Here is a 23962-nt window from a genome sequence, read left to right as displayed (position 1 = left end):
CTTTTTACTTTATAAGTATGTAAGCGAAAAGCATGGATCCTGATCAGACTGCGCAGATGCACAGGCTGGTCTGGATCCATGTTGGTCGCAAACGCATATCCTTGGTTTTGTCGTGACGCCGGTCATATAGATTAGATAGCCCATCATAATTATAGTTAAACAATTAAGACACCAATATTAGATATCCAGTTACTTCATTTGTCTCCTGTGACTAGATACAGACAGGAATTGGATTGCTGATTATTCATCTGCAGCCTTGACCAATATTCAAAGTAACCCTTGAAGGCAAAAATTGACCTTTATTCAAGCTACAATCGAGAAGATAAACAGAAGGTTTGGACAGCTTGCCATTCAGTTGGGAGTCAACATGGTTCAAGAATTAGTCCATATAAGGAAATGGATGCCTCCAAAGTCCATTGTTTTGTCAGTTGACAAGCAGTGGGACAGACAGCAAGGGATATCAGACTGGCGTTTCTATTTGTTTAACAAATGTTAAGAATTTTATCTTGCATTAGGAATGGCAGATGAGTCATTTTGGCACATTTGTATAAGTACCTTATTTCTGCCTTTTCTTTCCACACAACAACACATGAGTCCTAGTCTCCTGTCCCAACTTTCCTCATAAGCTCTCATTGCTTTCCTGAAAATACAAAATATAACAATATAGCATACTGTAAAACCAGATATGATGCCAACTTGCTTATTGTGAGGCTCCTGCCCCAGGAACTTGCTTATTGTGAGGCTCCTGCCCCAGGTTACAGTACATCAAGACACTTGCAAGTTAAATGAAGCTCCAGAAAACACCTGAAACATATGACCAGTTGACACTTTGATCTTTCTGTATCCATAATGGAAGATAATCTCTACAAATTATGAAAAAATATGAAAAGTGCCAGAATTCTATACAGCAACAATACAATGTCATGAAATTTTGAAATGTGTATACCTGCTGACATAATTTATATGTGTTATAATTAAGGACACTAACAACACTTGTATGTATTCAATTAAATCATAAAACAACATGCTGCTAATTGTGATGATAAAATTATAAACTTAACATTCTTGATAATATCCTAGAAAACTTTAAAAGCAATGAAATAAACAATTCAATGGTGAACATTAAAAATAGGTAAAATATTATACAGTGTATAAAGAAAAGGGAAAGTATGCATTCTTTAAATCAAAACTTGCTAATTCTTAATGGACATGTTAATCATAGACATGCAGGCGAGCATGACTCTACTTATGTGTGTATTTGAGTTTTTTTTACACTTGCCACGAGTTGCCCATATGGGCGAGGCCTCCAGAAGAGTTTTATTCATTTCAGATTTTTGGATACAGATACAGAAATATGCCCCAATTCTAGAAGCTTCTTCTGGTCCTTTAACGTGCCAAGTGTTTAACCACTCATACATGGGACCTCAATTTAAAGTCTCATCTGAAAGACTTAGTAATTTTTGTTAGCCAGCCTGTGAATCAAACCCACAATGTAGAAATTACAAGTCTCCAACTCCAACTGATTGGCTCTACATTGGTGCCAAAAGCTTACCACCTTTAGTTTGAACAGGTTAAATATTAAATCTGCTGAACTTGTATCATGGATTTTGCCCTGCTTTAATTTTGGAACAGTCTGTTCAATGTTTAAAGCTGCCTGCCTCTAGATGAGCCAAAATATGTCACGAAAATCAAGATTCAAGTAATAATACACATGTTATGTGCCAAATTTGCAGTATTTCTACTGTGGATGAATGCAGTAAGAGCTTTTTTGCATATTTTGACCTCATTCTGTTAATTTAAATGGATTGTAAGTGTTGTTTTCAATGTGTAAATTACTTCCTTTGTTCAGTTCAAAATATTTTACTTTGAAAACATTTTCAAATTTTTTATGAAAATAAGCATGAAGCTGGAGACATTCTATCTTAAGGGGCTTTAATATCGTGACTTAGACCTGGCTCTTTTACACCGCAGGCAAAGGTTTATTTTCTTTTCCATATATTCAAGCAAAAATCTTACATTTGTTTAGAACTTTATACATGTAACTTCCCTTTTTTGTTATTTCATAAATGTTAAACGGAAATGCTTTAATAAATCAACATTAAGCAATCATATTTATAATTCTCATTATTCTAAAAACAACAATGACTCTATTAAGTCATTTAAGTTATTTCATTTCAGGCTACTAGTAATTTTAGTAATGGTATAATAACTAAAATTTATAAAACATAAATCCATAGCAAAGTATAATAAAATCCCAAAAGAAGTTTCTGATATTGGGATTATTTCAATTTTTATCATAGACTGTAAGATAAGGAAAAAAACATCTAAGTAAGTATTATACGTATGTTAAAGTTAGTATGTAATAAGTTCAAGAATAAATATATATAAAAATGTGCAAGTAGTTAGTATAAAACTGAAAAAATAAAAGCAAGCATCATTATGCAAATGATAAATAAGTTAAATGGCTTCACTTAATTAACATATAAAATAGTTTTACTTTTCCTACTTCTTGAATTACATTTACAAGGAAAACTGGGAATCTCATCAGATATATATAAATATATATTATAATAAATAAATCATCTTTGTGTGAAGTTGTTTATGAAATGGGAATTTTTACTATCCTTCTAATTCATTGTTGAATGTTTTTCTGTACCTAACACTGCAGGAGAAAAGCTAAGACTATTATATCAGTTAATTTTTAAGTGTGCCTTGATTGTTATTCCAAGAAAGTAGGTAACAAAACTGTCTTGTGTTCTCATAATAAACAATGGATCTGTCTGTGGTATAGCATTCACAGTGCCAAAATCTTCATTTTTTTGCAATTTTTTCTGCTAAACAAACACAAGTCTAACCTACTTTCCTGTCATTGACAGAGGACATGGGTAATATTTCAAATCAATATCTCTCCAGTAGACATGAAATTATTCTGTAAACTTACATTTATCTTATTTTAATATCTCTTCAAAAACACTTCAAGTCCAATTTTACAATTATCTTTTTCTCCGCACATTATTTATAGTAAAAAAAAAAATTAAGGGAACTGCTAAACAAGACTTCAATCTAGACAGTAGCCAAGTACTTTTAATAAATCTAACATTAAATATATAACTCATATCCAATGAGATGTTTGTTTTAAGAATTGTGGATAACAACAGACACACAATGCCATCACAAAAGCTTACTCTGATAACTTAATTTGTGCTCTATAGAATATCAGAACAGTTAAAAAGCTGAACTAAACCTATTAGAGCAAAATTGATGGTCCATCTTTGGATGCTACAGGTAAGTTTTACCTTTTGGTTCCAAGATGGTAATGTTAGAAAACAAAAAAGTTTTGATATTTTTAGTTCCTGGGAGTAGTAGGGAGTAATTTGTGTCATATAAGGTATTTGGTATTTTGATGTCAATGAATTTCCAAAATCTGACCAGTACTATTATAGAAGACCATGAAACAGACAAGTTGCTTTTACTTATATTTAAACATGCTACAATAACAGCTGCCAACATTTAAATATAGTTGCAGTTCAATTATTTATCAGATACTAATTGTTCACTTTAACAGCTATGAAAAAATAATTTGGTCTTTGGATATAATTATAATCAAATGCTAAAGCAGGCGTCACACTGTCCGAAATTGACACCAGATGGGATACGAATATGAAATTTTTAATTTCGTGCGAAGATAGCCCCGAAATTGGTCGACAGTCTCTCACAGCCGAAACAAGTACGATTCCTACAGATGGTCACACGATCGCATCCGAGCCACACACTGATTCCTACGAAGGTCACCGCGATTCACAATCCGATACACACACGAAGTCACCTCAAAGATGCAAATTTGTAACAAAGTAAGTTTACCCACAGGACCGCGAGGGTCAAGATAAGGACCCGACTCGTATTTTTGAAAGTCGATATTCGTCGTTGTTTAGAAGGGCACAAGTGACTTCACCTCCAGGTGGTAACAACCACGGGCCAACCCGCGGAAAATTCCCAGTTGCGTTGTTTGGGACTAATTAAACTATTGTTTAAACTTTTTTTTTGGGCTCTTCATAATTCCTAAAAAAATTCTATTCACACAAAAATCTATGATAAAGTGAGAATTTTGATAATGGTATATGTAAACTTCCAAATATAAAAAGATGGAGACGTCCGATGCAACTTTGAACAGAAGTTATTTGTTTTCTCAAGTAAAGATTTTAGGCAACGTGAAGGATTTTAACAAGCTAAATATTTTCATTACTAGAAGCTATTTATAAATTAACGGGTAGATTTTTTAAAACAAAATTTTTAACAATCGTTAATTTGATTTTAATCTCAAAAATTCGTGTGATTCAAAAATGATTATACACGGATAGTTTATTTAAAACTTCGCAGATTTTGGTCATTGTTTGCCTTTTAACTAAAATTATTAAATGTTTAAACCAAAAAGGTTTTGAACTCTACTTTTTTTAAGTGCGCATGCTATGTTCAACTTTAAAAAGTTTTTTGGTCTTTTCCCTCGACGGACAAGTGGGGAATCCCTATATGGACATTCTTAAATGCCTTTTGGGACTGGAAATTGCCTTAATTTCGTCTTCTGCCTGAAATTCGTCGGGCCCCTTGTAGGTGAATTTTTTTTTTAACGTCTTCCCTTTTTAAATTATTGAGTATTTTTTAGGTATATGGGTACTTTCCCCTTTATTGTAACTATACATAACCCCTCTCGGTGTTTTATAACTTATTTTACCTTTTGAAACCAACAACTGGTTATAAACACATTTTACTAAATGCAGGGATTCATTTTTATTTAAAACAGTCTCATTTATAGGAACATGGGTGGACTAAGAGTGATTTTGGTGCACTATTAACCAGTTTAAAACATCCCAGCACCTCGCTTATGCGCTGACCGGTGGTCCAAAAAAAAAGGCGGCGCCCTACTTTTGTTCTCAGATGCATTCTTGTTATTTCATACTGTTTTGGTGACACTTTGTCGGCATCCCTTGTTTTTTCTCGTCTACGGTAAGTAGTTTCCCGTTTTGCCCCCTAGTTTTATTTAAGTAATAAATAATCATTTATTTGTTTTCTTTGATTTCCTTGTCGTTGACCATTATTTCGTCTTAATGTATATTCAAGTGATAAGCCTATCCTCCGTAGATATAGCTTTGCGCCCTGATCAGTTTTTCTGGGGGGGGGGGGGTCTTTTGTGTTAAATTGGTTGTGGGGGTTGCCTTCATTGAACGTTGCTTCTTTGTTGATCTTGGATTTATCATATTTGATAAAACTTTATCATACACTCAAAGTGGGCCTGTTGGCCTCATTTTGTTTTTCCATTTTCCAAGGTGTTTAAAAGTAGCATGCTCTGCACGCATCATCAAAGATGTAATTCTGCAGGAAATAACTGAAATAATTGTAAATTAATTGCAAATAATGGAAGCTTTTGATGTCTCTGTAAGAGATGTGCAAGAGTGACAGATGAGGAAGATGGTCTAGCCGTTTATATGTCCACCATGATAAACATGCAACGCTTGAGCCACTAAAATTGCTTTCTTCGGCCTCATCGTGGTCCTATCTCGATGGCATCATACCAAAATACGATGGCGACACGACGGTATTGCGGGGGCCTCACGTAGTCGTGTTCCCTTTTTAAGACTATCGGGAATCTTGGTGTTTACTTCGTATTGTCTTCTTGAGGCTAAAAATGTCAGATTGCACCGATGATCACACGAAGAAAAGACGAAGACTACACGATTTGACAAGATGGCTTCACGACAGCCTTACGAAGGGCAAAATTGACATACAAATTTAACACGAAAATGAACCTTCGCAATGTCTTCGGGCAATTTTTTAGCATGCCAAAGATTTTGGAACCGCTCACGAAGTTGCTGCCGGAGCTTGTAATATTCAGCCAGGGATCATACGATGGCAAAAGATGCCCTCACGAATGGCACGATGTTATTACGATCAGATCCGAATTTGAACATTTCCTTATTCGTGTGTCCATCTGATGCCAAATTCGGGACAGTGTGACGCCTGCATGCATTGGGTTTAAATTAATTTTGACAGACTTTTTACTCTGAAAGTTTGTAATGTTTAGTACCATTTTTTGGCTTATTTAATTTCATATTCAATGGCTGAAAATCTTGTATCTGTCATTTCTAAATGCTTTCAGCTACCTGCCAGTTCAAAGACAACAAAAAATATCAAATGGTGGTCATAACCAAGAATCCTTCTACACAAGTTAAGTCAATATTGATACACTAGATACTATACAAATTTACAGAACAGAAATGTTAATAAATTAGGCTTAGCAATCCAAATCCCTGCTTTAAACCAAATAGACCTAGAAATAACTAGAACTATCGCTGAATGCGATTCATACCCCCACCAATGTCCTTGACAGAAGACAACTTGGAAAGGTGGTTATGGGAATAACTTAAGTGACACAAATACATAAAAAGAAATTATCTCTGGTGAAAAAAAGACATAATTGTACAGGTAATAGTAAAAATATCTATTATCAAATCATGTTCGAAACAGTTACAAATAACCTTTCATTTTCCCAAAAATACTAAACTTTTATAAGTCAATTTTTGACCTTCAAGTGTGGCCTTGACCTTCAGCTGGCACAAGGGTAAGATGGGTTTTCTGCACATCGCCAATTGGAGTGAACATTTGAGTAAAGTTTGAAGAAAATCCTTCCATTAGTATAGAATTTATAGAGCGGACACAACATATTGTCTAGTATTGATTGTATGTAATTTAAAGACTTAAAAAGGGGCATAACTTTGTCAAAATCCAATACAGAGTTATGAAACTTGACCTGCATATTGTAATTGTGACACCTCATATATCTTTTAAGTTTCAAGCAAATACCTATGCTAGTTTCCGAAATATTCAAGAACATGTTTTAATCTAAGAACATTTTCTAAGTCAATTTTTGACCTTCAAGTCTGACCTTGACCTTTAGCCTGCACAAAGTGACATGGATTCTGCACATAACCTTGTTTAAGTGAACATTTGAGAAAAGTTTGAAGAAAATTCTTCCATTAGTATAGGATTTATAGAGCGGACACAACATATTGTCTAATATGTGATTGTATGTATATTTGAAGATTAAAAAGGGGTATAACTTTGTTGAAATGCAATACAGAGTTATGAAACTTGACCAGCATATCTTAATTGTGACACTTCGTTTATATTTTAAGTTTCAAGCAAATACTTTTTCCTAGATTCAGAAAATATTCAGATATATGTTAAATTAAAGAACATTTTCTAAGTCAATTTTTTGACCTTCAAGTGTGACCTTGACCTTAAGCCGGCAAAAGAGTGACATGGGTTCTGCACATAACCTTGTTGAGGTGAACATTTGAGCCAAGTTTGAAGAAAATCTTTCAATAAGTGTAGGACTTACAGAGCGGACACGACATACTGTGTAATATTTGATTTTTTGATATTTGACCTTCAATTGTGACCTTGACCTTGAGCTGACACATGGGGCAACATGGGTTCTGCACATCCCATTGTTGAAATGAACATTTGAGCAAGTTTGAAGAAAATCTTTCAATTAGTGTAGGACTTACAGAGCGGACACGACATATTGTGTAAAATTTGATTGTTTGATATTTGACCTTCAATTGTGACCTTGACCTTAAAATGACACATGGGCAACATGAGTTCTGCACATCCCCTTGTTGAGGTGAACATTTTAGCCAAGTTTGAAGAAAATCTTTCAATTATTGTAGGACCTACAGAGCGGACACGACATACTGTCTAATATATGATTGTGTTTGATATTTGACCTTCAATTGTGACCTTGACCTTGAGCTGACACATGGGCAACATGGGTTCTGCACATCCCCTTGCTGAGGTGAACATTTGAGCCAAGTTTGAAGAAAATCCTTCAAGTGGTATAGGAGTTATAGAGCGGACACGAAAATGGAGACGGACGGACGGACGGACCGACCGACCGACGCGACAAAGCGAATCCATTATAGCCCCCCCCACATTTTGTGGTGGAGGTATAATAATACCCATCCTTGCCTGAATTGAACATCAAAGGTGAAAAATTTATATTCAATCAGAAGTTGTAACAGATGTATGGACATATAATAAATTACAGATAGATTTATCATTAATGAGATATAATTATTTGCCATTCTATTGATGACATTTACTCCTTTTTACATGATTATGTCTGAAAACATTACATGAAAACTAAGGCTTACCTAAACTCAACCCTTACCTGAACTGAAACCTTAAAAGAAATTAAACATTTTTGGAGTCTGTTTTACATTAAACTTAGTTGAACTAAAACTTTAACTGAAAAGTGAAGCATAACTTAAACTAAAACCTTAGCTGCCTTACCTGTACTGAAAACAGCCTGAACTAAAGCCTTAGCTGCCTTAACTATACTGAAAACTAACCTGAACTAAAGCCTTAGCTGTCTTACATACACTGAAATCTAACCTGAACTAAAGCCTTATCTGTCTTACCTACACTGAAAGCTAACCTGAACTAAAGCCCTAGCTGCCTTACCTACACTGAAAACTAAATGAACTAAAGCCTTACCTGCCTTACCTACACTGAAAACTAATCTGAACTAAAGCCTTACCTGCCTTACTTACACTGAAAACTAACCTGAACTAAAGCCTTAGCTGTCTTACCTACACAGAAAACTAAATGAACTAAAGCCTTACCTGCCTTACCTACACTGAAAACTAACCTGAACTAAAGCCTTAGCTGTCTTACCTACACAGAAAACTAACCTGAACTAAAGCCTTAGCTGTCTTACCTACACAGAAAACTAAATGAACTAAAAGCCTTAGCTGCCACAAGTGAAATATGAATTTTTGGTGTTCACGAGGTGAAATATATTTCAATCTGACACTAAACAAATTTTCTTTTTATGATATGCAAAGAAACTTAAAGTAATAATAATGAATGGTTTATTGTTCAAATGCTTTGTAATTTACTACTCAAGCCTATTCCTTCGTGATTATTTGAACTTGAACCATGCATTTTTCTACAACAATGCACTCAAAATTGATATCTATTTCCTAAGTAATGTATTTAATGTTCAATCTGAACAGAAATGTTACTGTCAGATGAAGATAAAAGTTATTACTTTATTTCTGGCTTTATCCTCATTACAAAAATACTAAAAAATATTAGCTGGCAGCCTTTAACAACTCTGCGATGATAATCCAGGGCAATAATAACTAACATATAAGAAGTTGTATCAGTACAAAATTAATGTAAAACCTTACAAATCTCTCCAGAAACTGATTGCAGGCCTAACAAATCAAACAGTTAATAATAACAATTTATGAGTCTCCTGATGTTGAAGGAAAAGAAACAGAACAAACTAATAGTCATGTTTCTGTTTCAGAGAGAAATGAAAACAAAGCTTCCAGAAAGTGTTTTCCTAACCATTTAACACATGTCATTAATAACCTTAAAAATTTCATTTTTAAAACTTTAAACAAGAAAGCTAAACTCATCATACCCATCCAGTTTTAATATAAATAATATCAGAGTTAGTTGCCAGCCTGACTATACATTACATACAGGCACTGACAGCAATGAAACTAACTCATTTTGTTGTCAGTTTTGAAATTTCAGGACTTGGCCTTTTAGGTCCACTAAGCCTCTTGCACTCAGATTCAGAAGCTCTTTTGTCAATTAACTTGTTGTCAGGTTGACAACTGTGTCAATATTTCTTGCATTTTCCTGGCAATATCCTTCTATATAAACAATATGATTTGTAAACATAATTAGTAAACAAAGAAAAAAACAGTACTGACTGATCTTATAGTAACTAGGTCAAGGACATTCAGCTTTAACAACAAATTCTCCAGAAAATATCAGCCAGTAATCCAACATTACAGAAATTAGGCAGATACACAAGGCTCTCAGTTGTAACCATATCTTATAGAAGGAAATCTATCAGTCGATAGTAAATAGATTTAGTTGATGTATTTACATAGACAAAATACTTACTGAATACAAAATGTAATTTACAAGCAAACAAAGAATTTCAGGTATATTTGATTTTGCAGCATAGATATAATAATCATTTATTATTTCTATGTGGACATTAAAATGCTAAAATTTCTCACATCAAGGTCTGTACTATCAGTTTTACAGGGATATTCTATTGTCTTTATACATTTCTATTAAATTAATTTTATTGATTTTCTTTTTCTGTTATACTATTGTCAAAACAATAAATATTATAACTTTCAAGCAATTTTATACTACATCAGTGTTTCTTCCAGAACGCATTTTTGCAATTTGAGCGCACTACTTTCGGCCATGACGCAATAAAATTCAGTTATTGCATATTTCATGTTGCAAGGAATTCCCTGTGACCAATTTACTCAATTTGACTTATAAAAACTATAAAATATTACCATTTCTAACATGTACAAAATGTGTACCCCGGGTTCCACCAATAATTTTTATGGGAAATGAAATAATGTGGGTCTATCTTCTGCTCCAAAGCAGCAGAGATTAACAACTTTTTATAGAAAAATACAACAACAAACAATAGTAATGTTCCTGACCCTTTGCCAAAAGGAATATCAAATGGCTCAAATTCAAATAAAAATTATGTTGTGTCCAAGACACTCATACCCTATAGAAAAATCAAAGGTTAAATCTGTTCATTGTTAGTGTTCATGCACTACTGTTCTTAATATTTTTGTTCAATTCTAATGGCATGACACTGATTCCTAAAACCTTGCACAGGGGGGTCAAAAATGACCCTAAAAAATTCTAGCTGGAAAAAACACTGCTACATTATGTTAATAATATAATGTACATACAGATTGAAGTGCAATGCTTATAATAATAAGAAATAGTCAATAATTGAGTGAATTGCAAACTTGATTTGAAATTAAAAAGAATGTGCTTATAGCAAGTCCAAGCAAAATTTGTGTCAAAAATGTTAACATTAAAGCAATTCTAACAGAGGGTAGAAGCAGGACAGGTATAGATGTGACATTCAGGTGAATGTCAAGGTGTGACATTCAGGTAAATGTCTAGTAAAGTGAATGTGCTAGGTGCAGGAGAATGGTTTACCTCTGCATATACTGACACTGGTAATGTTGCTGCCTTTCCCTGAAGAAAATAACACAATTAAACACACACAAAAAACTAAAGAAAATAAAAGTTTACAATACAGCTGAGCCAGGAAATACATTAGGCAGCAATTACTTCACATAGTAAGCTAAATAAATTATTGATTACACACCTGTTGATTATTACTTATGTTTATATTTCAAATCACCTGCTTTGGCTAACAACTTGGTATGTAAAAATTGTTGATATGAAAAATTCAAGGAATTAAAAGCTTTTTAAGATTTTGGTAGACTTTGGAGAACTGGATGCTACAACACAGATAGTTTTTAACATTTTCTAAACTGGAAACCTCCCAAAAACCACTTAACTTCCTTTTAACTGGCAAAAAAGTTAATCAAAATATATTCCTTTGTTATTTAGAAAAACCTCTTCAATTCAAAGTAAATTAAAAACAATAGTTCTTTTAACTAAAATATTTCCTGGCAAATAAAACAAAGGTAGCTAATTAAGCGACCAACATGCAACAAATTACAAATAAACATTGTTTCCAAGATCTTTTCTACCAGTAAAATTATTGTAAGAACCTGCTATTTTACTATTATAAAGTTACATTTATATAATTATAAGAATTGTCCAAACTAAATCTGGATATTGTTTTGCCCTTAATATGTTGAATATCTTAAATGGACTCGTCCAGCTTAAAATCTGGATATAACCATTCATCAGTATAGAGAAAATTTCAAAATATGTACACACTGAATAGCAAACAGTGCAGACTGTAACTAGCTGTCTTAACTATACTGAAAACTAACATAAACTAAAGCCTAAATGTGATTAATACCCCCGCAAGACTGCTTCGGAAATGAGGATGTAAATAGTAACAGAATACCTTGTAAAAGAATTAAAATAGAGTTATGGTTGTGGGCAATTAAAGATACTTGTGGTTCTTGTATGTTGCATTTCCTTTTTATGTGGTTGACCATTGATGAACGTTTATTGAATTACTCTGTAATAAGTCAAGAAAGATAAGAACAAGAGCACCGCTAGGCGGAGCATTATATGCCCGAAAGTATTTTTTTTCTTAGTAAGGATGACCTTAACCTTTGACCTTTTGACCCCAAAATCAATAGGGGTCTTCTACCCAATAAGGACAATCATCCTATGAAGTTTGAACATTGTGGGCCAAATGGAACTTAACATATGCTCCGGCAACTGTTTTCAGTATCAATGTAATAGTGACCTTCACCTTTGACCTTTTGACCCCAAAATCAACACGGGTCTTCTACCCAATATGGACAATCATCCTATGAAGTTTGAACATTGTGGGTCAAATGGAACTTAAGTTATGCGTGGAAACATATTTTTCAGTATCAATGTAATAGTGACCTTCACCTTTGACCTTGTGACCCCAAAATCAATAGGGGTCTTCTACCCAATATGGACAATCATCCTATGAAGTTTGAACATTGTGGGTCGAATGGAACTTAAGTTATGCTCTGGAAACTGTTTTCAGTTATAAGGTAATAGTGACCTTGACCTTTGACCTTTTGGCCCCAAAATCAATAGGGGTCTTCTACCCAATATGGACAATCATCCTATGTAGTTTGAACATTGTGGGCCAATTGGAACTTAAGTTATGCTCTGGAAACTGTTTTCAGTATCAAGGTCATAGTGACCTTGACCTTTGACCTTGTGACCCCAAAATCAATAGGGGTCTTCTTCCCAATATGGACAATCATCCTATGAAGTTTGAACATTGTGGGTCGAATGGAACTTAAGTTATGCTCTGGAAACTGTTTTCAGTTATAAGGTAATAGTGACCTTGACCTTTGACCATTTGACCCCAAAATCAATAGGGGTCTTCTACCCAATATGGACAATCATCCTATGAAGTTTGAACATTAAGGGCCAATTGGAACTTAAGTTATGCTCCGGAAACTGTTTTCAGTATCAAGGTCATAGTGACCTTGACCTTTGACCTTGTGACCCCAAAATCAATAGGGGTCTTCTTCCCAATATGGACAATCATCCTATGAAGTTTAAACACTTTGGGTCGAATGGAACTTAAGTTATGCTCCGGAAACCGTTTTCAGTTTTAAGGTAATAGTGACCTTGACCTTTGACCTTTTGACCCCAAAATCAATAGGGGTCTTCTACCCAATATGGACAATCATCCTATGAAGTTTGAACATTGTGGGCCAATTGGAACTTAAGTTATGCTCCGGAAACTGTTTTCAGTATCAAGGTCATAGTGACCTTGACCTTTGACCTTGTGACCCCAAAATCAATAGGGGTCTTCTTCCCAATATGGACAATCATCCTATGAAGTTTGAACATTGTGGGTCGAATGGAACTTAAGTTATGCTCCGGAAACCGTTTTCAGTTTTAAGGTAATAGTGACCTTGACCTTTGACCTTTTGACCCCAAAATCAATAGGGGTCTTCTACCCAATATGGACAATCATCCTATGAAGTTTTAACATTGTGGGCCAAATGGAACTTAAGTTATGCTCCGGAAACCAAATTGCTAACGGACGGACGGACGTACGGACGGACGGACAGACGGACGGACGGACAGACGGACGGACGGACGGACAGACAGACGGACGCCAGGGGGTATAACATAATATGCCCTTTCGGGCATATAAAAAGGAACAAAGGGCAATAACTCTATAAATACTGAAGATGGAGTTATGGTTATTGTACACTGCACTTCCTCTCATTGCGCTTGACCATTGAATGAAGTTGTATTGAATTCCAACTATAGTTTTCAAGTTATGCTTTGGACAAAAAAAGTAACAAAGGGTAATAACTGCAATTAGTCCAAATAGAGTTATGGTTCTTGTGCACTGCACTTCATCTCACTGCCCTTGACCATTGTATAAAGTTTCATTGGATTCCAACCATTAATTTTCAAGCTATGCACTGGACAATAAAAAGTAACAAAGGGCAAAAACTTTTAAATGAGTCAAGAAAGAGTTATGGTTTCTATGCACTGCGCTTCCTCCCAATATACTTGAACATTGTATGAAATAGTATTGAATTCCAACTAGTAGTTTTCAAGTTATGCTCTGGACAAGAAAAAACAATGGAAAAGTAAAAAAGGGCAATAACTCAATAATTACTCTGGACAGAATTATAGTTCTTGTGCACTGCACTTCCTCTTATTGTGCTTGACCATCATATGAAGTTGTTTTGAATTGGAATTCCAACCAGTATGTTTTAAGTTATGCTCTGAACAAGGAAAAGTATCTAAGGGCAATGACTCTGTAATGTGTCAACATGGAGTTATGGTTCTTGTGCACTGCACTTCCTCTTAATGTGCTTGACAACTGTATGAAGTTGTATTGAATTCCAACCAGTACTTTTCATGTTATGCTCTGGACAAGGAAAAGTAACAAAGGGCAGTAACTCTGTAATTAGTCAAGATGGTATTATGGTTCTTGTGCACTGCACTTCCCCTTAATGTGCTTGACAATTTTATGAAGTTGTTTTGAATTCCAACCAGTAGTTTTCAAATTATGCTCCGGACAAGGAAAAGTAACAACCAGTAGTTTTCAAGTTATGCTCCGGACAAGGAAAAGTAACAAAGGGCAATAACTCTGTAATTAGTCAAGATGGAGTTATGGTTATTGTGCACTGCACTTCCTCTCAATGTGCTTGACCATTGTATGAAGTTATATTGAATTCCAACCATTAGTCTTCAAGTTATGCTCCAGACAAGGAAAATGCAACAGATCGCTGGACCCACCGTCCAACTGACCACTGGGTGACTCCTATAACCCCCCCCCCCAACATCGTTTCGGGGGTATAATGAGATAGCCCAAAATGTACCAGCTGATCTAAGTCTGCAGTGGTTGCCTTGGTAAATTCAGTTACCACCAGCAAGGGTAAGAGTTGAACACCCAACCTTACACTACATGGATAATCAGTCTGACCTGCCCATTAAGTTTAAAAATTATTCCCACCTCCATCAACAGTCAAACTTTTCAACAATATAAGACCTGTCTGAAAATCACTGATAAAATGTTTTGACAGTTTAATGCAGGTAAAATAATCACAGCCAGACATTCTCAGCCCCCTTACACTCATTGTCCTCTTTTATCTCTAAGCATCCAGACAGATTTTCAGTAATATTTTAAACCACTCAACACCAATTTAGAAAATTGAGAACCTGTTGGCAGATTTTCTCATAATTATATATTTGTATGTTATTCAGTACATCAAAATTCATGACAATAACATTCAGTTATCTCTCATCAAATGACTACTACCATAAGCTGTTTAATCAATGCCACAGTTCTATGTGTCCAATGATTTGTCATACAGTCCATTGATTAAAAAATTTCAACTACAAAAAAACCAAAACCTACCAATGGTAAAGGGCCTGGTCAGACTGCACTAGGCTTGTTTAGCTCTATACGGATGGCAAAAACTAATTATTATCACTTTTTGTTGGGTTAATTCAAGTTACATTACAATTGCATGGGACGTTCAAAAGGATCTCAGAAACAATGCTCATCTTCATTATAAAAGACATTCATGTGGTTTTAAATATGTTTGATGGTATTCTGAAAGAAATTCTAGGTGCAGGGGAAACAGTCCAAGGCTACTAGCAAAAAATAATGTTCCTTGGCCACATTATGTCTTATATTAGCAAGTGTTTAACAAAAAGACAGACTCCATAAATTTACATTGTTGTTGTGAAAAGATTCTGATTAAATTCTAATATTTATTGCATGTTGGTCAAACCCTATAAAATTACAGTAAGACAATTTACAGAAAATACAACAAAAATGTTTGTTTTTCTTCAATTAAATAATTAATTGACTGATTCTAGTAAAATTAATTTCTTTGAAAACTAATTTAAATAACAGGTGGCATAGCAATTTAAAACTTTTAAGAGAAAATTTGTAGTCAGCACTGCTGTAACTTTACAATTATTGAGAATATGCTGAGGTTTGAACAGATTTGACTTAACATTGGTGTTATTGTCCTAGCTATATCACCCACACAAACCATTTAAGAGCAAAGTGCAGTATTTGCAAAAAGAAAGATAGCATAATTATTTCAATGCACATGCTTGTACTCTATGCGGACATCTTGTGAAATCATTATTTTAATTAAAGAACCGTTGGGGTCATTTGTAGAATTGCTTCCACTTTATCTTAGTGTAATTACAACTCTTCCACATCAAGTTCCTGCATTCTAAATCCATCAAATCAAACAAAGTACATTAGGGAAAATACTTTACATTGCATTACAAATTCATAAGATAACACCTCTTCTATCACAAACAGTGCTTTAATGTTTAACAAAAAATGAAATGATTTCACAGTTTTGACACACATTCATCAAAAGAAACAACCTAAGCCTAGTTTATCGTAGGTGGAGAAAGAACGTTTACATCATGCAAAGGTTAAGGTGCAGACATGCTCTGGTCTTCTGTACATACTATCATCTCTATAGAGAAAAGGCATAGAAACATTTCATACAAGGAATCTTTATCTCAATGTTTATTAGAAGAATATAAGAAGCATGCATTTTTAAGAAAATAATTTTGCTCAAGATAAAAGTACTTAAACTACCAACAATATCTTATTTATTACTTTTCGCCTCAAACCTTTCATCCACTCTTCGGTCTATGGGTAGATTAAATAAAATAGTTATGTGTTGATTGTTTTATATTTTTAAAAAAAAAATCAGGATTCTAAAAGAGAATGAATAATCAGAGACATAAATGAAATCCACTGATGTATTTCTAATCATTTTACATCAATATTGTTTTCAGTTTCATTGTAATTATTTTAAACTTTAAATTAATATTTTAAATTTACCACATTTTTATTTACTTAAGTAAACCACACTGACAATAATTATATCATGGTAAAATGCAGACTTTTAACATTTTCAATTTTGCCATTTTGGGAGTTCTTTAGATATTCAACTTTCCTCTAATTTAGCTATGCTGGGGAAAGATGAATTGAGATACCCCAATATATGTCATATAGGTTACTACATAGGGTGGGCTCACAGCATAATATTTCAATAGCTTAATTGTGCCAATATAGTGGTTTGTACTGGCAGCAATGACAGTACATGTACAATCAAACTGATGTCTACACCAATAACCACTTTAAAATCACTTTAAATAACTGCATAGCATACAAAACATATCGCAGACTCATGTGCAAATGCTTGAACTCATTCTATTTTAAAGTATAACTTCTTCAATCCTAACGACCAAGTTTCTGGAATCATGAATTATCTGAACAAATCACTTCTTAGGTTTTTTAGTATGACAGTAAAGTCCTTATTGTTTTTATACATTACATAATCGTTACATTTAGACATAAAGTATAAATTTGGTGCCAATTTCATGAAATTTCATGACTTAAGGCCACTCTTTCATTAGTTTTGCTCAATTTGACTTTAACCTACAGCTGACTTTGGGGATCCAAAGGTATCAAGTAAAAGAAGTCTGTTTTAATTAATTGTGGTTGCATTGTGTGAATCTAATAAATTATTTCACAAATATTTAAAATAAGTTTCAAATTCTGCACCATCCTATAAATATTGATTATCTTTTATAAGTCCCACAGAATAAAAATTACTGTTTTAAATTCCTTGATTAACAGATATAATTGCTGATCGGCAAAATGGAAAATGTTCACTTCCCTCGGGACAAAACATAATCACACATCTGTGATATTGAGAGAATTAATCAACGCAGGCCAGTCTTTACATCAATACATCTTTTTTTATATTAATGTTCCTATGAGATATTTTTAGTTTTAACTAATATTTCAAAGTCTGCAGAATTTAGAGACCTAGATACACAGATATTGCTTTTCATTTTTTTCTTATTAATATCCATTTTAAATCTGTTTCAAAACTTTCACTGAAAATTAGCTGCAACACCTTTGGAAATTGCTTGAAAAAACAGTCTGTAATATTCAGGGGCAGAATTTTGCTAGTTTGCAGGGTGAAATAACCCAGATATTCAACCTTTTATCTCATACAAAACAATTTAACCCTTAAAGCTGATGTAACCAGAAGTGCAACCTTTCATCCTTAATTTTTTGCCAACTGCTTTGTTAATTGTTTTTGCAAGGGACAAACTGACACAGAATCAATTTTCATATTCAAGGGCAGATAACTCGAAAAAAAGCTTTGTGACCAACAATTTTGCATTTTCTATGATCATGAAAAGTTCCAATATATTCCATTATACTGTTTTGATTCTGCCTACATGTTGATATACAACTAAAGGAGACAATATACATGTAAAGGATATGCCTTTAAGTTTCTATGACTTGCACTTGACTTGCGTAAGAATACCTCATCAAACTTGCATTGTTTCATTTCTCTTCCTTATCAAGAAAAAAGACATGAAAATATAATCACAAATTTTCTTCTTTTTTTTATAAAAGATTACATACTTAAGGCACACATAAAATAATGACAAAATGAAAACTTTAAATAAATATCTGACAACTTTAGCCATTAAAAAAGTTACAGCAGAAACTTAAAAATAGATAAATACACTGAAATTGAATACCTGGAACCCCTCTAGTTAGTAAAATTACCAAATTTTGGTTTTAGTATGTAAGTGTTAAAAGTTTTTTTTTAATGTAAGTGTTTAAATACACACTAAATGTTAAGGTATTATTTTACAAGCAAGTGTTAGGTTTTGTATATGATGCATTTATTTGTTCAGTGTATTAGTGGTATTAGTTTTCTAGAATGTTAGGTACAAGTTGCCTATGGTATAGTATAGTAAGTGTAGAGGAAAGAAGCTTCCACTTACAGAGATAGGGAACAAATCTAGCATACCTAGGATGTAGCAACCTGTAAACATACCTTAATATATATACCATATACATCTTACATGATGAAGGCTTCATAACAGTGAAAAACATCATAGCATTAAATTTATTTTCATAACCTAACATGTCTTGATATTATTCTGTGTGTTTTATTCTAAATATCTTATAATGTAATCTGAACAAAGGTATCTCAGTTAATATCACTTCTAGTTTAGTTTATACAAATTTATTTTAGTTTGATTGTGTTGGAAGCTATAAGCTTATTGAAACACTATTCAATCTGTTCCTGCAACCAACAAGTACTAAGTAATGAAAAACAACGGCTTGCCCCTGACAGGGTTTGAACCCATGCGACCAGCAATCCTAAGATTGCTATGACCAAGTGGTAATTGTCAGACTAGTAATAATATCACTTTTATTTAGAGATCACAAATAACACAGATTTAAGAAATGATTTACTTAGCGTATTCAAATTAAAGTTATTCTAAGAAAAACAATTAACATGATACAACTTAAAATTATCAGTTACAATTTTTAGGTTTCATTTTAAAAATACTATTTCAAACAATAAACAATATATCAAATTAACAATAAGAAAAGAGCCAATTATTTTAAAAGTATATTCAATTTAAGATCAATATTGATTGAAAAAAAAGCTATTTCACATGTTTTATTTTGAACTATACTATTTGAGAAACTAATTTTTTTTCTAAGTTTGATAATTTATTTTTCTTTAATGTCATTTCAATGGCAAGGCAAAGACAAATATATGTAAGAAAAGAAGAAAAGTTAGGTAACAGGTTTAATAATGTCAATCATAACAGAGATATGAGCATGACATTAGCAGGTCTCCTGAAAATATAAAACATGCACCAAAAATACTGGTACAACTTCCTGTACACAGTTGGCACAAGGATGCCCGACTATACATGTATATAAACATGACATGAAAACAGAAAAATGCTCTATCATTGTCATAGAGAAAAAGCTTGAGCTGAAAAGATTTAAATACATATAAAAAAGATAACGAGAAAAAGAATTTTAAATATGTATGGGTCAAAACCTATAACCTAAGCTTCTTATAACAAGAGCCTATACAGAAAATAAGCTAGCATGAAAATTGTTGTAGAAGAGAAAGAGCATTGGCTTTAACAATGTTAAAACTGGACTCTCACAGAAGTAAACTCTCTTGCATATAGATCTGACCATTTAGTTTTCTCTTCCAAATTGTTTGACCATTCAGTTTTCTCTTACAAATTGTTTCCAGGGAAAAAGTCAAATTCATCAGATTTCCATGTGCATTAGTGACAGTGGCACCTTTTTTTAAACAAATTACTTCAAGTCTGTTATGTAATGTAGCCTACAGGTTGCAGACCTGACATTCACAATGAAACCATCACTTCACAGACATTTATTCTTTCAGGGCATACAGAACTCTCTACATAAATAGAACACTTAAATGAACAATGAATGATGTTACAACTAATTTTCCTCAAACATACTTATTACAACCTTACGTTTTGTGACAGTCCCTTGCATTTATGTCAGAGATTGTTAGATTCTGCAGGGAACCTCCAGGGTATCTTTGTGATTGCATTAGATAAGAGGATTTTCAGACTTCCATGAGTAAATTGTGCCAGTGTGCACAGAGGGTACTGCATCAACCATCAGACAACATAACATGTATATGACAAAACATAATGGCTCTTGTTGTACTTTTCTTTATTTTATCCCTCACAGAGCTTACACTGTCAAGCATTTATTCACACGCCCGGCAAACTGTCGCTCCACTTCAAAATTGTGGTGTACGGTAAAACGAGCGAACGGCATTTCCGAGATAGAGCGAAAGGCCGATTTAAACGCCTAATTGTAAGTATTGTTTATGTATTTTTCCTGTTATTCATTTAAGTTGTATTTTATAGAAAAATGGAAAATGTGGTTCCGTGAAGGATTGATTTAGGCTTGCAATGATCTAAGCTGTTACAAAAATAAAATTATATTAAGCCCGGGAGAACTTTTCTCCCTGGCGAAGCGAACGATGATTTGTAGAATATTGAACTTCCCAACCATAGAAATGCCATACCTTTCGGATTTCTTGAAAAAGTGTGATAGTAAATTATCAACCCGTAATAAGAACTTGTCCTTCGTGCAAAATAAATTACTCCTGGAGGATTTCTTAAATTTGTAAACCTGTATTTTTCGAAAGTAGTGGAGCGAAAGGGTGAGAGATGGAGCAAAAGGTTCGATGTTGAGCGCAAGGCGATATTAATTTGACGTTTTAGGAGGAGCGTAGTCAGTGATTTTGTATAAATAAAAGCTATAGAAGTTAACATAAACATGATCAAGTGTAAGACCGAGATATATATTTACCTTTTAAAGACAACTAATAAAGTTTGATATCCTTTTAACGACTATAGCGTAATGACTGTAATCGCGAAGATGTCACCTATGGCTTCCGTGTAGATTCCATTATTTATGTTCGAAATTTGGATGAGTCCCGACCATTGAATCATACACATTAATGCATGGCATAATACAGGATGCCACTTATTCGAGGTCAATCATGATTTTTACATTTAAAAACGTGTGTCCGTGCAAATGCGACAAAGTCGAATATTTTTAGTTCTACAGCGAACAAATGTTTCCGAGCAGGTACGTGTAACTCGATTGTTTACGCCAAAATGTTATGTTTTTCGAAAAGTTAGATATTCAAGGTGCAGATCAGAAACAAAATTATGCAATGCATGGAACACATTAAATTAAATGGATCACTACTACCAAGTTCAGTTCACAATGACTTTCTGTAATTAATAGCTCTAACGTACAAGTTCTGAGCAAAAACACAAATAAGTCACGTTTTCATGAATTTGTAAGGTGGGGAATCGCTATGAAAATGGTTGTCAAGGTGTCAGTCGTTATAAGGATATAACACGTGTTCCAGTTATGTTTCAAGATACTTCCTCCCTTATTTATCATTGTTGTTTAGTTTATTATTTTCCTCTCAAATAGACCTAGTTATAGTAGAATTTTCTATTTACAATTTCAGACGAAAATCATAAACTAAACAACAATGCTAAATAAGGGAGGAAGTATCTTGAAACATAACTGGAACACGTGTTATATCCTTATAACGACTGACACCTTGTCAACCATTTTCATAGCAATTCCCCACCATACAAATTCATGAAAACGTAGCTTATCAGAACAGGTACGTTAGAGCTATTAATTGCAGAAAGTTGTTAGAGCTATTAATTACAGAAAATCATTGTGAACTGAACTCGGTAGTAGTGATCCATTTAATTTAATGTGTTCCATGTATTGCATAATTTTGTTTATGTTCTGCACCTTGAATATCTAACTTTTCGAAAAACAACATTTTGGCGTAAACAATCGAGTTACACGTACCTGCTCGGAAACATTTGTTCGCGGTAGAACTAAAAATACTCGACTTAGTCGCATTTGCACGGACACACGTTTTTAAATGTACATAACCGTGTCAAAAATCATGATTGACCTCGAATAAGTGGCATCCTGTATTATGCCATGCATACATCTGTATGATTCAATGGTCGGGCCTCATCCAAATTTCGAACATAGATATAGGAATCTACACGGAAGCCATAGGTGACACCTTAGCGATTACATTTATTACGCTATAGTCTTTGAAAGGATATCACACTTTATTAGTTGTCTTCAAAATGTATATATATCGGTCTGAACACTTGATCACGTATATTTTAACTTCTATAGCTTTTATATGTAAAAAAATCATAGACTACGCTCCTACTAATATGTCAAATTAATATCGCCTTGCGCTCAACATCGAACATTTTGCTCCATCTCTCACCCTTTCGCTCCACTACTTTCGAAAAATATCGGTTTACAAATTTAAGAAATCCTTCAGGAGTAATTTATTTTGCACGAAGGACAAGTTCTTATTACGGGTTGATAATTTACTATCACACTTTTTCAAGAAATCCGAAAGGTATGGCATTTCTATGGTTGGGAAGTTCAATATTCTACAAATCATCGTTCGCTTCGTCAGGGAGAAAAGTTATCCCGGGCTTAATATAATTTTATTTTTGTAACAGCTTAGATCATTGCAAGCCTAAATCAATCCTACACGGAACCACATTTTCCATTTTTCGAAAAAATACAACTTAAATGAATAACAAGAAAAATACATAAACAATACTTACTATTAGGCGTTTAAATCGGCCTTCCGCTCTATCTTGGAAATGCCGTTCGCTCGTTTTACGGTACACCACAATTTTGAAGTGGAGCGACAGTTTGCCGGGCGTGATTCAGGGGTGTCATAAATCTTGGAATAAACTGGGTCATATCTTAGTGAAAGAACTACCAACAAGAAAAGAATTTTTAAGAAATTGCTAAATTTGATTGGTATGACATGTTGCAGAAATTTACCTGCCTAATGGGTCATACTAAAACAAGGCTTTAATTTTATCACCCTTCAAAAGCATTTTATGTATAATGTATAAATAAACTGTATGTTATTATCTTAAAACATTTCTATATGAATTCACTATAGATTAATAGATAGTAATGGAAACATATTAACAGTTTATAGTTCATTATTTATATAACTGTTCTGGTATAAGATATACATAAACAAAGAGGTATCTGGTTAAAAAGGGATCTGGTATTAAAAATAAATACTGAAAAAGAAATGTTGGTTACCTTTGTCTCCAGTTTCTACGAGCGCTACCTGACCTTCGTGATCTGTGTGCCTTTTCTTTCATGCTTTCCTGGTAGCGTTTAAACTTGACCCACTTTCTGCCTGCAGAGTCAAAGGTGCACCAGAGCGCCACAATACATAGCATTATCATACAACTATTAAATACACTGATACCTGAAAATAAAAGAGAGGAGACTGTATAAGTCATCATTCCTGACACCAAAACATCTTTTTCTCATCCATGAAGTGACTTATTCCAAACACCTTTTTTAGAAAACATTTTTGAAGATTAGGGGTGTAATGCTTTCACTGATATTCAGATATTAGCAATGGAAACCTTGACAATTTGTCCCAAGATCACTGGATCGTGATTC

At 33.7% G+C, this 23962-nt stretch overlaps 1 protein-coding gene across 1 annotated transcript; it reads right to left on the bottom strand.

Moving 5' to 3' along the window:
• Positions 1-412: 412 nt before the first annotated feature.
• Positions 413-23762, bottom strand: LOC132719531 (uncharacterized; the record flags this gene model as incomplete). Its single annotated transcript, XM_060703308.1, is given in 4 exon segments — positions 413-640; positions 11065-11103; positions 18900-18914; positions 23591-23762. Coding segments are annotated over 4 exon segments (342 nt in total). The 3' UTR covers positions 413-501.
• Positions 23763-23962: the final 200 nt, after the last annotated feature.

The sequence above is a fragment of the Ruditapes philippinarum genome, unplaced genomic scaffold (genome assembly GCF_026571515.1).
Source record: "Ruditapes philippinarum isolate M1 unplaced genomic scaffold, ASM2657151v2 ctg12524_1_1_1_1, whole genome shotgun sequence".
Lineage (NCBI taxonomy): Eukaryota > Metazoa > Mollusca > Bivalvia > Venerida > Veneridae > Ruditapes > Ruditapes philippinarum.
Note: the sequence above shows the minus strand (reverse complement) of the source record. Positions and strands in the feature narration are given on the sequence as shown.